At 39.4% G+C, this 17,060-nt stretch overlaps 1 protein-coding gene across 1 annotated transcript in view; it reads left to right on the forward strand.

Annotated features, from left to right (window-relative positions):
* Window positions 1–17,060, forward strand: part of Cad87A (cadherin 87A) — a 1,045,423-nt gene that overhangs the window by 311,634 nt on the left and 716,729 nt on the right. Inside the window, exon 9 of the mRNA XM_090395555.1 lies at window positions 10,195–10,308. Within this exon, the coding sequence (XP_090251681.1) occupies window positions 10,195–10,308 (114 nt within the window). The remainder of the gene's footprint in view (window positions 1–10,194; window positions 10,309–17,060) is intronic.

The raw sequence follows: 17,060 nt of genomic DNA on the forward strand, positions 1-17,060 counted from the left end.
TACTAACACCATGTTCCAACATAAAAATGTGCACAAATTCACATGGAGAGAAGAGGCAAGGAATAAGAAAAGTCTCATTGACTATGTTATTGTTGATAGTGATGTTTTCTCCCTGGTGCAGGACACCAGAGTGTACAGAGGATTTGAAATTGGAAGTGATCACTATTTAGTCTTGAGTAGGATAAAATTGGATTTCATATTGAAAAGAATAACATGTAAGAAAGTTTTAAAGCGAATAAAAGTTGAGCAGCTCTCAGATGTGAACTGTAGACTAAAATACACAAAGATTATTGAAGAAAAAATGAAAGAGTTTGAGAACAGGAATGAAACCTTAGAGATTCAGTGGTAAACTCTGAAGAAAACATTGATTGATTCTGCCAGAGAGGCATGCGGTGAGGTTGTCTGCAAGGATAAAAAAAAATCAGAACTCCCTGGTGGACACAGCAAGTTAAAGAGGCAGTGAAGGAAAAGAAGAAAGCATATCAAAAGTTCCTGTCAAATAAGTCAGCTTGTGCTCTTAGAGAATACAGAGACAAATGCAAGAATGCTAAACACTGTGTAAAACTAGCTAAACAAAAGTTATGGGAGGACTTTGGCAAGAATATAGAAAATAAATATCAAGAAGGTGGCAAAATATTCTAGAGGTTGTTGAAGAAGCTTAGGAATGGAGGAAAGAGTGCTGTAAAAGGAGTTAGAGATGATAAAGATGACATGAAAAAAGGAGAAAAAGATATCCTTGAAGTATGGAGTAATTACTTTGAAAAACTGCTAAATGAAACAAGCAGTGATGACAACACAGTGGTAAAAAACACTGACCAGGCATGCAGTCAGGAATATATATCCATTCCTGAAATAGAAAAAGCCATCAAAGGCTTGAAATGGTGAAAGGCAGCAGGAGTAGATGATATTCGACCAGAAATGCTGAAGTATGGTGGTATAAGAGTCTTACAGTGGCTGCACTGCATAGTTCAGAAAGCCTGGACAGAGGGACGAATTCCCAATGATTGGAGTAGATCTCTCATAGTACCCATATATAAAAAGGGAAATAAAACTGAATGTCCATTTTGATTAGTCCATGTGTGGCTAATCAAAGCCTTATACAATGGAACAAGAATCTCCCTACTTCTACACGTCAGTGTCCTCTGCATCATTCCCAGAAGCCTTTGTATTGTCTTCACAATTTTGGCTATGTGTCCCTTAAATTTCAGATCCCTATCCACTATCACCCCCAGATCTCTTATTTCTTCCACCTCCAACAATATATCTTCATCAAGCATAAATTCTGCATCCCATCTTTGTTTTCCAAATTTTAAAACCTTACATTTTGCAACATTGAACTCGCATCTCCATTTCCGTGCCCAATCACTCAATTTATTCAAGTCTTCTTGTAAGACCACAACATCTTCCCTACACTTCATTGTTCATCCCAACTTTGCATCATTTGCAAACAACTGAATATCCCTATCCAAATCTTCACCACTATCATTAATATACAAGTTAAACAGTAGTAGTTCTAAAACAGACCCCCGAGGCACACACTAGTGAATTTTCTTTTCCTGGATATTGCTCCTCCATACACAACTTGCTGATACCTATCAGATAGACAGTCTCCAATCCAACCGCTCTAGTTTGATTATCAACTTATCATGCTATAATCTATCAAAAGCCTTTGCAAAATCTAAGTATATTACTGTATATCCCTCCTCTGTCCAAGGAAGCAGTCACCTTATAATAAGTAAGTAGATTACTAAAACATGACTTCCCTTTAGCAAATCCATGCTGTCCATGAAAGATAATACCATTGTTGTCAACCTAGTTCTGGATCCTAGTTCTCACAAGCTTCTCCAACAACTAACTACAACTGACACACAGATAGGCCTATAATTTGATGCTTGAGTTCTATCCATCCCTTTTGAAGCAGCACAAATCCTGCCCATCTTTCACTCCTTTGGAACTTGACCCAGTGCAAGGTTGTATTTAAAAAATATGTCAAGGCAGGTGTCAACTTCCTGTTACATTCCTTTAGAATACATGGTGATATGTTATCAAATCCCACAGCCTTATTAACATCTAGTTTGCTCAACTCCCCCATACACATCTTGCTCACTTACAGTCTCTCTTCCACATCATCAACTGCTCCCAATCTCTCTATGAAGTCATATTCACAAGATTGAATGATCTTTGAACTGCTCATTAAGTATGTCCAGTATATCGAACGACAGCTGTCTTTGTACAATTTTCTCCAATCATTATCATCCTTCTTTCATAATCATTATTTTTTTTTGTTCGCTACATATCGAAAGAACTCCTTAGCATTCTTTTGGCTTCATTAGCTAACTGCTGTTCATACCTCACTTTTTGTCCGCACGGTTAGCCTAGTGGCTTTGCACTTTGCAACCATATGCCTGGGGAAAGAATGTCCTAGGTTCGATTCCCATCAATGATGTGAGGAGCTCAAGGATCTTCCTCAGCCATATTCAAGTTAGCCTGTTTTGGGCATGGACAGCAGGGTTTTTTTCTGCCAGTTTATCTGGTGTTTTTCATTCTGCAAGCAGGCAAACCGGTCTGAAGACATACATGGATTACAGTCAGGAATACTGACCCAGCCATAGGTCTGATTCATCAGCCTATGCCAGTTCCGGAGCCAAGATAAAATTTGGGCGGGGGGGGGGACCAGATGGTATCATGAACTCCTGTATAAAGGGGGAACGCTGTATCATCACATGTAATTTATTTATTTATTACCTCACTTTTGCTACCATTACCAACCAAGTCACCCACCTTGCCTGCTCTTTGTAATCCTGATGGAATTGGTTATTACCACTTCTCTTATGCTGCCTCCATAATGTCCTTTTTCTGTGTATTGCATGCTTAATATCTTTATTCATCCATTTCACAACTATCCTATTTAACCTTCTGACCCTTGGAATACATTTAGACATTATTTCTATTAGATAGTTCTTTAAAATCCCCAAAGCTGCATTGATCTCTTTTCCAGCTAACGCTATCTCCTGAGCTCTTCATAAACACCCCCCCCCTCGTAGTTCCACGTATACCCTTTTTTTCACAGAGGTCCTCGCACTACTGGCAACTATCCAGGTAATCACTTCATGATCGCTCTCACCAATTGGTAGGTGATTGGACATCTCATTTATAATTACATCCTCTGATGAGATGATCAAATCCAAGACCCCCAATCCTCGTGTGCCCTCTGTTACATACTGTCTGAGGTAGTTATCCTTCGAAAACTCAAAAAACTCATTTTCTTTACTTTCAGTTGCTATCTCATCATTGCAGTCTATATTGCCATAATTAAAATCACCCCTAATGATCACCTTTTTCTTATTTGCATGGCTAATTTGATTATACATTTCATAGTCACTATCATCCACATTACCAGGTCTATAACAACATCCCACCAAGTATTTGATTCTATTCACCTCTATCTCACACCATACTGCCTCAAAACCACTGGCACCATTTCCCTCTTGCTTCTCTACTTTGTATGGATATAACTCCTCTTTGTCTATCCTCAATAGCACTCCCCCTCCATTTCTACCCTTTCTATCCTCATGAAACGCATCATACCCTTCCATCTCTATTCCTGTCAGGATGTTGTCCTCATCTAACCATGTATCACTTATTCCAACAATTATTGAGTGAACAGACTGAATTAATGCAACCATTTCATCTGCCTTGTTTCTTACACTTCTAGCATTTGTATACAAACACAACAGCTCATTCCTGGATCTACAACTACCGTATTTTCCGGTGTATAAGATGCTCCTATGTATAAGACACACCCAAGAAATTTAATACAATTTTCTGGAAAAAACCTAAACTTTAAAGTATGATTCTGATAAACATTGGTAACTGATTACTCGGATAAGATATTATGAAACTTGAATAGGGACTCCTCGTTCTTAGCCAATGACGTGCTAGAAGTGACGTGAAGGTCACACATCAATTTGATTGCACCATCCATTAACCGCCTACAAAGATCTTGGAACATAAAAGGGAGTGCATATGACTTTGAAAAGAGGAAACAATCTTTACCTTCATTATATAAGATGCACCCCATTTTTAAGATGAATTTTTAAGGTTAAAAAGTGCGTCTTATACACCGGAAAATACTGATCCACTCATTCGATGTGATTTCTCCATGCTCAACTGGAGCCATTTCCCATTCTGCTTATTCATTTTAGCACCCTCTTCAAGTAAAACCGTTTCCTCTTGATCCCAGGTCATCCCATTCCTTTACTGTCTACACATGTATTCGCAGCCTCTTGGGGGTATCCACCTTTCTCACGCTGTGTTCCCCTGTCTACCGTGAGCCTCCCCATTTCCCTGTCCATCTTGCACACCCATTCTCTATACTCATGCCACTTCACTTCCTCATTCATAACCACCTTTTCAATCTCTCCTGTTTTACTCTCCTGCTCTTTCACATCGCTTCCCACTTGATCAGCTTCATTCTCTGTACACTAATCTACTACCTTCCAGCAGCAGTCTCTGCAAGCAACTTACACCAAACCTACTCAGATGCAGTCCATCACTCTTATATAATTCACTTCGTCCTCCAAACTCATTCCACACATTAGTAAACTGCACTCCTTTCTCCTTACACATTTCAGCTAACATATCATTCATAATCCTTGCTTTCTGCCTCATCTCATCACTGTCATTCTCAGGCAACATGCTTACTACCTTTCCTATCATGCTATTCTCTTTTATCCATCTAAGCCACCTCCTAATATCCAATCTGACATGCTCTTTGTTCTCAGTCAAGTCATTCATACTTATTAAAACTACCAACTCTTTTGCTCGCTTCCTTCTCATATCCAGTGCCTCAATCACTCTACCCATTCTACCACCAGGAAAACATACCTTGTGCATCCTCTCATCCAACACACCTTTAATAACTGAGTCACCATACAACACCACTCGTGGATCTTTTGTTACCTCTTTTATACCATCATGATTTGTTTTAATCATTTTCACTCTCCCATACATTTCCCAAATTTTCTTAACTTCATTCTGCATCCATTTCATTTCTTGCCTCATCCTAACCAACTCAACTTTCGAGTCTTGCATCAAATGTTCTGTCATTCATTCTTTCGAAGTATCGAACCCTGCTTCACACTTTCACTCTCATTCATCCTTTTGAGTTTTTGTACTTTCAATCCTTGTATCCAACCTATCTAACCTTGTATCCTTTTGCTGTCATTCATTCTTTCGAATCTTCCAGCTTTTGAACCTTGCGTCAAACTTTCGCTGTCATCCATTTTTCAGATTTTTCTAGCTTTCGAACCTTGCATCAAACTATTTCCAGTTTCACTCATTCTCTCAATTTTATTGCCTTCTGCCACATTCGCATTACTTTTGTCCCTTTTACCATCCATTAAGGTTTTCATGTCACTTTCATGTCATTTTCTTTTTCAATAATTTTTTAACAATTTTTTGCTGTTCTTTCACACCATTCTTCCTTCTCTTTCTGACGAGCACTCATTCTCCTCACAGCATTCTCACTGCTAACACTTTCTGTCATCAACATATTAGCACTCATCAAATCCTCATTCAGCTCACACTTCGCACACACCTTCCTTCCATCTGCTTTAAATATCCACAATTTATCAATGTTATCAAATGAGTACATGTAGCATAACTCACATTGCATGAAATGACTGAAGTTGAAGTTAAATTTCTGCAATGACAAAGCTGCTGCCATATTTTCTTTGCTGGTTACTACGTTAAGGTCTAATATCAATGAATTTGGAATTAAATTTAGACAAAATATCCCCACACTAATCTTTGTAGCAATTCTTACTCATGCACACACTTATGTCTACAATTAATTATTTCAAAAATAATTTATCTGAAACCAGAACTCTCTTTACACACCAGTTCTTCTCTTGCCACATCATGGGAGTCATTATAATAGTCTTAGATATTGACTTGGAGAAGTTCCATGGAGGGAGGAATGGGAAGAGCTAGAGATTATTAGTGCTTGGGAAATTATGAAGGAATATTTGTTTAGCAGCAATAGCAAGCTGTATTCCATGAGTGAAGAAGAGGACACAATTTGGTATAAAGTGGATGAAAAACAATATCAAACAGGAACTGCAGGTGAAAAAGCGGTTATGGAAGAGATATTAGGAGAAGGGTGGAGAGCAGATGCATGAAGAATATAAGACTCAGGCCAGGAGAGTAACTGATATGGTGAGGAAGGCAAAACTGGAATATGAGAAGAGATTGGCCCTAAGATAAAAAAAAAAAAATCCTATGGTATTTTTTAGCTATGTGGCCAAGGAGAAATGATTGTGGAAGAATGACTTTGTTGGATAAAAATGGGAATAGAGTGACTGATGCAGAGGACATAGAGTTGTTCATTGAACACTTTATTGGAGTATTTCATCCTGGAGAAGTAGGTTTTAATACTAGAGAGGTAGGACAGGTTTGAGGTGCAAGAGGAGAGTGGGTTTCAAATACTGAGTACTCTGGATGTCAATAAAGCTGTTGGACTGGATGGAATGTTGCCATAGGTTTTGAGAGAATGTGCTGAAGAACTAACAGCTCCATTAACCTGGCTTTTCATCGAAAGTCTTGCTATGGGAAAGGTACCCAAGGAATGGAAGGAAGGTAAGATAGTACCATTGCATAATTGTGGTAGCAGACTGGAGGTGTCAAATTATAGTCCAGTTTGTCTTTCATCGGTAGTTAAGATCTTGGAGAAATTAGTGAGGGACCATATACAGCATTAGGCAGATGAGGTAACATTATCTGTGAGAGTCGTCATGGATTTTTTAAGGGGCAGCTCTTGCTTTAGTAATATGATTTGCTTTAAGAATAAAGAGCTAATAAGCTTCATTTCGGCTTGCCGAAATGAAGCTTATTAGCTCTTTATTCTTAAGTAACTTAATGGTTGCACCTGTTTGGAAAACTCGTTCGCAGAGTATATAAGTTCTTTTCGCTATACACTTTGGTATTAGGTCTAGCTACTCACTGATGAAGCCTCAAAAAAGGCTGAAACCGGTCTGGGTAGTGACCTCCCTCCATAATGTAATAACAGCATACATTTCCTAGGAAATGTGTTTTTACATTATGGAAAATACCTAAGAATAGCGATCTGAACTTCCCCCACCTTTGCAACGAGTTGTCCGGTATTGTACTACATACTAGGATCACTTGCATTGGCTAACGCTAGTGTCACCGATACTTTATAGTTTACTATATTCGGCAAGAAACTCTCTGATTCCAATCTTTGAGTTTCTTATTCGGTTTTAAAACTATGTGGGATTTAATATCCCCTTAATTTAAGTAATGATTTGCTTTTATAATAACATGGCAAGAGCGGTTGATGAGGTAAAGATGTATACTGTCATTTTTTTTATTTTTATTTTTTATTTTGCAAAGCCGTTTGACAGGGCGCCACATTATAAGCTGATATTTAACTTGCAGTGAATGGGTTAGATGTCAGGTTAGTCAACTGGATTCAGGATTGGCTATCTGATAGGTATCAGAGTGTTGTGTATGGTGGTACAATATCAAGGGGGCAGAAGGTTACAAGTGGGGTCCCACGGGGCTCAGTACTGGGATCTGTATTGTTTAACCTTTATGCCAGTGACATCGTCAGTGGGCTGGGGGGATATTCAGATGTTTGCAGATGTGGCAGTCCTGCAAGAGGATTTGAATAAACTAGAGAGATGGGAAAATGAATGGGATACCGGTTTAATGCAGCAAAATGTAAAGTCTTGAGGTTTGGGATCCAATGATGGGAGGATGCATACTAAATTGGAGCAGCTGTACTGGAGGAGGTAGGGGAGACAAGAGATCTGGGGGGGCGATGATTGATAGAAAACTGAAATTCAGGGAGCATATTGCAAAGGTTGCGAGAGTAACTCAGAGGATTACTGCAATAATGAGAAGGACGCCGACCTGCAGAGATAAGAGTTTTCATTCCATTTAATAAAGCCCTGATCAGACACACTTGGACTATTGTTCTCAAATTGTCCCCAGAATTTGAAGGGGATAAATAACTGTGGAAAGAGTACAAAGGCAGATAACAAAGATGGTTTCAGGACTATACAATGTTGGATATGAAGATCGGCTGAGGGAATGTGTGCTGCAGAGTTTGATAGATAGAAGAAGGAGAGGTGATATGATTGAGACTTTACATGGTTGACATTGTGGGGAAGCGAGGACAACAGGAAGCATTCCTGGAAGTTATGAAAGGAAGCTGTAAGCAGTATGCTGAAGAGTGGTTTCTTTGCATGGAGGTTGGTTGAACCATGAAATGCATTGATGATAGAGTGGTGAGAGCATGAACTGTCGGTGAGTTAAAGGAGTGGTATGATATTCTTTGTTTTCTAGGAAGTACCTTCCACGATGAGTCTTTCGCCCTCCGCAGAGCCCGGAATCTTAATAATAAAATTCAGTTTCTCGCTCTTGCTTCCACTACTACACCTTTCATGTGTTTTCTCATGCTGTATTCATTACCAGACAAATTGTTTGTTCTTACCAAAACTACCATCTCTTTTACTTTCCTTTTCTGCTTTTCAGTTACATTAGTTGAATTTTTGATTTAGAAAGCTCAAAGTTGTCACATGGCTATTAATCACATATTTTATGATTGAATCTCCATACTGTATATCCTTTTTATAATTGGTTTTATCAACTTTATTGTTACTTGAAATCTTACTTGATAGAGTGCTTCTTTTTTTTTTTTTGTTTCTCCTTTTGTTGCTTATTCCACTTGTCCTTCCAATGCCCATATAATTGCTTTTCAACTTTTTATCTTATGAAAGCACATTTAAAAAATGTATTTATTACTGCAGTATATAAAATTGGTTTATTGATGTATGGAGTAGAAACCTGGAGTCTAACAGAACAAGATGCAAAACGGTTGTAAAATATCTGAAAATAAAATCCACAGAAAAGTCTATGGACATGTCAGAGATAACACAACAGGAGAATGGAGAAAAAAGACAACCATTAGCTCTATAGATCGTAACTTTTAGTTGATGAGATTCGAGTAAGTAGATTGAGAAGGCTTGAACATGTGGAAAGAATATGTGAGGAGATAATGGGTAAATAGGCATTCAGGGTGGCCCTAGGGGGGGGGATGCAGATGCATTGGGAGAATAATATCCCAACGCGTCTACAGTCTTCCACGGGGTCACTTCACATCGGGCTTCAACTTGGAGCTTATTTACATACCTACCTACTTACGTACCTCTTTCATTCCTTTCTGTCTTGAGCTTTTTCATATGCAATGGGAATTCAGAACTTAAATGGAAAAGCTCAAGACAGAAAGGAATGAAAGAGGTACGTGCATTCTTAAGCTGGTTGAACCTCTAAGGTTCAACTAGCTGAAGAATAATAATAAGATTGATTTACAGAATTTGTTTCAGAGCATTCAAAAAGAGGGTATGGTGAGTGATGAGTACTGTAATAATGTCTTCTTTTGCCTTACCGGTGGTGGCGTGCCAATAGAAAAAATTGCAGGAATTATTTCACACCAGACATCGTTAGGAAATTGCAGGATCTATTTCATACCATAGGCATCAAAGAAAATTTTTGGGAAATATTTCACGCAATAGGCATCAAAGGAAATTGCGTTATGGTAATCATTAATCATGTCTTCTTTGTGTTGAAAAGTAGTTCATTGCTTTAAACACACCCACCCACACACACAAACAGACTGTTGTGTAGCATGTGATATTGGTAATAACCAAATGAACAGCAACACTTAATACAACTGGACATTTTTGCAAACTGATTATTCTCTAGTATATAAACACATGCCGGCCTGGCTGGCCGAGTGGTTAGTGTATTCGCTCTCCAGCGAAGAGGCTGCAGGTTCAAATCCTGCATAGGCATGGATGTTTGTGATTGTCTTCCACTTTCATATGTTCATTCACCCTAGTATAAATACACTCTCCTAATATGGACTGGGTCATCTTAGGGTAATAGACCCAAACCTTCCTCAGTGGGAGAGGCCTTCAGCCTGCAGTGGATAGAAAAGTAGGCTGTTCATCATCAAACTAGCAAAACATGTCTTGAACTGATGCATAACAAAAGAGCCAATTAATTCTTTTACAACAGTTTTTTTTTTAAATTTTATTATATGTGTTTAAATTTCAATATATCCTTTAAAATATGTATTTCATTTATAAATAATTGTTTTTACAAAAGGATGGAGAGCATAATGCAAGCACTGCTGTTGTAATCAGCATAAAAGATGTGCAGAATCGACCACCAGTATTTGTTGGCTCTTTAACAGGGATTGTTAATGAAGATGATCCAATTGTAAGTCAATGAAGTTATTTATGAACTTTAATAATATTTATTATAAAATAATATTAATTTATTAAAAAAATAGAACAATTATAATCTCTTTCTACAGTAGGAGTGGGAAAAGTTCACAATATTCAAAAACATCTAGCTATACTCTTGTATCACTACTAAGATTCATTGTGGGATGTCTTTACTATCTAATACTGCCCATCAAACTTGTTCCATACTTATCACATTCCATGGTAAGCATTCCATTCACCTACCGTTTTCTAACCAAGAAAATTTCCTCATTCCCCTGTGAAAGACAACAGTGTGGTAGCAGAAGTAGTTGGTGTGTTATCAGATATGACAAGGATGAGTTGAGACGGTGAGCAAAAATCGCGAATGGTATGCTAGCAGAATAAAGTGTAATGACTAATGTGAACAAGGTAACACAGGTAAGAATGATGTAAACGAGTGTGAGAATGGACCTCGTAAGACCAAAGTGATTGTGAATGGGGATGAGAGTAGCATGGGGAATGAGAGAACAAAAAATGCAAGTTGGACAGGAAAATTGGAGGGAGCCAGGGAGGTTCAGGGAAATTCAATGTAAGAAAAGTGGATTTGGGATACGAATTAATGGAAATGAATGAATGTGCATGTGGGGTTGCATGGAGAGTAGTTGAGTCTGTGAAGATACATGGGACAAAAAAGGTAAGGGCAAGCAAAAATGAGTAGGTGTTGAGAAATCACAGTGAAGGATAGTTTAGGAGTGGTTATAGGCTAAGGAATGAGCTGTTATTTTTTATTTATTTATTTATTTTTTTTTATGTTGGGTCCATACACTGGAGGTTGGTTGGTCAACCTATAGTACATTAGTACCATGTATGGGTAAATGCTTATTGGTAAATGTTATGCTTATTAACACATGTTCCAGCAGTGTCAGAAATAATGGAACTTACATTGTTGCATCGATTGATTACATTTACTCAAATATAGCTGAAATAAGTGAAATATGGTCAGATGAGAAGAGATGTTGAAGGATATGATGCTTTTCATGAGGATAGGAAGAGCAAGGAGAGAGAGAAGGAGGGGACAGTAATTATGTTCACGGAAGGCTGAGATACGAGAAGAAAATAGTTGCAGTGGCTTTGAAATGGTATTGTGTGAGATTATTATTATTATTATTATTACCACGGGCTACTCCAGGAGTCCCTAGACTCATCGAGGGAGGCCCTAAACATCATGTTCACACAGCTGTTCAACATTCTCACAGTATCTATCATACCTTGCCTTGAACTCGCTCACTGTCATAGCACCCACAACAGACTCTGGCAGCTTATTCCACTCATTTACCACTCTAAAAGTAAAGAACCCAGCTCTAACACCCCTGCTAACCACGCTCTTGCCCAGCTTCCATGGGTGTCCCCTAGTTCTCCCACCACCAGTCCTGATCTCAAAAATATCATCTGAATGAATCCTATAGAATCCTTTTAGCAATTTGAATGTCTCAATCATATCTCCCCTTTTTCGCCTATCAACTAGTTTCTGCAACCAACAAATCTTCAACCTGTTCTCATATGGTGCATTCCATAGACCTGCTATCATCTTAGTCACTCGCCTCTGGATCCTCTCAACCTCCTCCCCATCAAGAAGGAACCGAGGTGACCAAATCTGGGCACAGTAGTCGAGATGAGGTCTTATCAGGGCTCGGTACAGAGGTACAATAACTTGTTTTTCTCTGCTCGTCAAGGTATTTTTCAACAACCAAGTGAGTTGATGAGCTGATTTAGCTACTTTCGCAATGTGCCCCCTAAACTTCATCTCCCTATCCACCAACACTCCCAAGTCCCTGGCCTCATCAATCTCTTGGAGTACAGTTCCACCAATGTGGTATACTGCTGCTAATCTTTTCACTCCGAAATGCATAACCTTACATTTTGTCACATTAAATTGACATCCATTCTCCTTAGTCCAGAACTCCAATCTATCTAAGTCATCTTGCAAGACTTTGACATCTTCTGCATTCGCTATCGCCCTACCCAACTTTGCATCATCAGCGAACAAATGAACTGTCCCACTTAGATCATTCCCTATATCGTTAATGAACAGATTAAACAGCAGTGGTCCAAGAACAGAACCCTGTGGCACACCACTAGTCACAGGCCGTTTTTTGGACTCTACTCCTGAATAAACTACTCTTTGATATCTCTCCATCAACCACCCAGCTATCCATCTCACCAACCCTATATCCATTCCCATATGTTGTAGTTTACGGATTAGAATTCCATGTGGTATCCTGTCAAACGCCTTTGCCAGGTCCAGCAGTATCACTGTAAACCCATTTCCCTTATCCAGTTCAGCCGTCACCTTGTTATAAAACTTGAGCAAGTTACTGAGGCATGATTTACCCTTCACAAAGCCATGCTGTCCTCTGTACAGTATCTCATTTTCATCAATCCATTCCTGTATTTTTCCCTTGACTACTTTCTCCAAGACCTTGACAACGACTCCAGATATGCTGATCGGTTGGTAATTTGCAACCATAGTCTTGGATCCTCCTTTATGCAGTGGAACTATTTTCCCCTCTTTCCACGCCTTCGGGACTAAGCCAGACCTGAGACTCAGATTAAACAACATGGTCAAGGGCACTGATAATTCATTAGCCGCTTCATGCAAGACCCGTGTCGGTATACCATCCAATCCCACAGATGTATTCACATTAAGGTTCTGTAATAGACTATTCACCTCCACTTCATTCATCACAATTCCCATATAAACTAATGGTTCCTTCATTTTTTCAACGTCACCACCTGGATGATATACTTTTGCAAAGTGCGCGCTCAGTAACTCCACTATATCGACTGGTTCAGTGAACTCTTTACCATCGTCATTCCTTAAAATCATTTTGCCATGTACAGTTTTTTTCTTGCTTGCAGCATATTGAAAGAACTGTTTGGGATTCTCTTTTGCTTGCATAGCTAGTTTCCTTTCATAATCGGCTTTTGCTGTTTTTACCACACTCGTTACCCTTCTAGCCTGTACTTTATACTGTTCGTGTGCCTGCAGGTCACCCCTTTCTTTAAATTCCCTCCATAGTTTCTTTTTTTTGCAGCTCAAGCTTAATGGTGTTATTCATCCATTTAACCCCTCCTTGTTTCACTATTCGGACCTTAGGTATAACCTCCTGTAAATGCTCTTTGATCACTTCCCATGCTCTATCGACGTCCAGCCCTTGCAGTTGTACATGCCATGGCACTGATCCAAGCAATCTCCTAAGCTTGTCATACTTGCCAGCACGGTAATTCCACATATACCCTGTCTTAATCACAAATTTCACACCTTTTTCCCTGTCTTAATCACAAATTTCACAACCAGATTGAGGTTGATAGGATGAGGAATTTAGTTGGATATTGCTGCAGGCTTGAGGAATGTGGAGAATGAAACAAAGAAATGTATAGGCAACTTGGCTAAGTGAGCAAGAGAAGGATGGTCGTTATAATTGATTATACATTTCTTTATCGCCACCATCCACATTACCTGGTCTATAACAACATCCAACCAAGTATTTAATTCCATTCACCACTATCTCGCACCATACTGCCTCAAAACCACTGGCACTATTTCCCTCTTGTGTCTCTACTTTGTATGGACATAACTCTTTCTCTATCATCAATAGCACTCCCCCTCCCTTTTTACCCCTTCTATCCTCACGAAACACATCATACCCTTCCATCTCTATTCCTGTTAGGATGTCATCCTCTTTCAACCATGTCTCACTTATTCTGACAATCTTTGGGTGAACAGACGTAATTATAGGTGACTTTAATTGTGGCAGTATTGATTGGAATAAAGAGAGCATCAGGGAATAAGAAGAACGAATTTCTTGGATCTGATACATCATAGGAGAATGTAGTTGTGAATGGATGCCTAATGTCTTCCAGATGCTGAGAGCTATAACATGATTGCTTGGGTTGTAGCTAGTTATGTGAGAACTTCTTTGAAGAAGAGAGATACGTTGAACTACAGAGTTAGTGATTATGATAAGCTTAGCAGACAACTGGGAGCTGTAGCATGGAAAGGAGACAGATGCTGCTTGGGCATTGATCAACAACTATTTAAAAGTAGCAACGTATAAGTGTAGGAAAGGTAGTCAGCGTGTCCCCTAGGTATGACTGTAGTGAGATGAGACGGAGAGCAAGGATTATGAATGATATTCTGGCTGAAATGTGTGAGGAGATGGGAGTACAGTTTGTTAATGTGTTGAATGAGTTTGAAGGAAGAAGTGACCTGTATGGGAGCAATGGACTACATTTCAGTGGTTATGGTGTGAGTCGCTTGGAGAGACTGCTGCTGAAAGGTAGAGAAGTGAGTAGAGTGAGAGAAAATGAATCAGATCAAGTGGGAAATGATGTGGAAGAGCACGAGAGTAAGATAGAAGAGATTGAAGAGGTGGTTATGAATGAGGAAGTGAGTGGTATGAGTATTGAAAATGAGAGAATGGGTGTGCAAGAGGAGCAGGGAAACAGGGAGGCTCAGGTTGGACAGGGGTACACAGCATGAGAAAGGTGGATGCTCCGAGAGGAGGTGAGAGCATGTGTAGACACGAAAGAAATGGGATGACCTGGGATCAAGAGAAAACAGTTGGAATTGAAAAGGGTTTTAAATTGAATAAGCAGAAAGGGAAATGGCCCCAGTCGAGCATGGAGGGATCACATCGAGTGAGTGGTATCAGTGAAACTAGCTGTAGATCCAGAAATGAGCTGTTGTGTTTAATGCTAGAAGTATAAGAAACAAGGCAGATGAAATGGTTGCATTCCAACCTGAGCCTCCCCGTTTCCCTGCTCCTCTTGCACACCCATTCTCTCATTTTCAATACTCATACCACTCACTTCCTCATTCATAACCACCTCTTCAATCTCTTCTATCTTACTCTCGTGCTCTTCCACATCATTTCCCACTTGATCTGATTCATTTTCTCTCACTCTACTCACTTCTCTACCTTTCAGCAGCAGTCTCTCCAAGCGACTCACACCATAACCACTCAAATGTAGTCCATCGCTCCCATACAGGTCACTTCTTCCTTCAAACTCATTCAACACATTAACAAACTGTACTCCCATCTCCTCACACATTTCAGCAAGCATATCATTCATAATCCTTGCTCTCCGTCTCATCTCACTACAGTCATACCTAGGGGACACGCTGACTACCTTTCCTACACTCATACGTTGCTACTTTTAAATAGTTGTTGATCAATGCCCAAGCAGCATCTGTCTCCTTTCCATGCTACAGCTCCCAGTTGTCTGCTAAGCTTATCATAATCACTAACTCTGTAGTTCAACGTATCTCTCTTCTTCAAAGAAGTTCTCACATAACTAGCTACAACCCAAGCAATCATGTTATAGCTCTCAGCATCTGGAAGACATTAGGCATCCATTCACAACTACATTCTCCTATGATGTATCAGATCCAAGAAATTCGTTCTTCTTATTCCCTGATGCTCTCTTTATTCCAATCAATACTGCCACAATTAAAGTCACCTATAATTACGTCTGTTCACCCAAAGATTGTCAGAATAAGTGAGACATGGTTGAAAGAGGATGACATCCTAACAGGAATAGAGATGGAAGGGTATGATGTGTTTCGTGAGGATAGAAGGGATAAAAAGGGAGGGGGAGTGCTATTGATGATAGAGAAAGAGTTATGTCCATACAAAGTAGAGACACAAGAGGGAAATAGTGCCAGTGGTTTTGAGGCAGTATGGTGCGAGATAGTGGTGAATGGAATTAAATACTTGGTTGGATGTTGTTATAGACCAGGTAATGTGGATGGTGGCGATAAAGAAATGTATAATCAAATTAGTCAAGCAAATAAGAAAAGGGTGATCATTATGAGTGATTTTAATTATGGCAATATAGACTGGAATGATTAGATTGCACTTGGAAGTAAAGAAAATGAGTTTCTTGAGTTTGTGAGGGATAACTACCTGAGACAGTATGTAACAGAGAGCACACTAGGATTAAGGGTCTTGGATTTGGTCATCTCATCAGAGGATGTAATTATAAATGAGGTGTCAAATCAACTCAAGGTCACTCTCACCAATTGGTGAGAGTGACCTTGAGGTGATTACCTGGGTGGTTGCCAGCAGTGTGAGGACCTCTGTGAGAAAAGGGTATATTTGGAACAGCAAGGGGGATGATTATGAAGAGCTCAGGAGACAGCTTGCAGGTGTAGCATGGAATGAGGAGTTAGCTGGAAAAGAGTTCAATGCAGCTTAGGGGATTTTCAAAAACTATCTAGTAGATGCAATGTCTGAGTGTATTCCAAGGGTGAGAAGGTTAAATAAGGTAGGTGTGAGATGGATGAATAATGAGATTAAGCATGCGATACAGAGAAAAAGGTCATTGTGGAGGCAGCATTAGAGAAGTGGAAATAACCAATTCCATGAGGTATACAAAGACTTGGCAAGGAGGGTGACTTGGTTGGTGAGGGTAGCTAAAGAGATGTATGAACAGCAGTTAGCTAATGAAGCCAAAAAGAATCCTAAGGAGTTCTTTCGATATGTAGCCAGCAAAAGAAAAAATGATTATGGAAGGATGATGTTGATAGGAGAAAATGGTATAAAGACAGCTGTTGCAGAATGTGTGGTAGAGATACTTAATGAGCAATCATAAAGGTTTTTCAATCTTATAAATGTGATTTCATGGAGTGATTGAGAGCAGTAGATGATGGGGAGGAGAGACTGACTGTAAGTGAGCAAGAGGTGTATGGGGGAGTTGAGT

This window comes from Typopeltis vanoorti, chromosome 7 (assembly GCF_054136105.1).
Source record: "Typopeltis vanoorti isolate ZY-2024b chromosome 7, IOZ_Tvanoo_1.0, whole genome shotgun sequence".
In the NCBI taxonomy this organism is placed as follows: domain Eukaryota; kingdom Metazoa; phylum Arthropoda; class Arachnida; order Uropygi; family Thelyphonidae; genus Typopeltis; species Typopeltis vanoorti.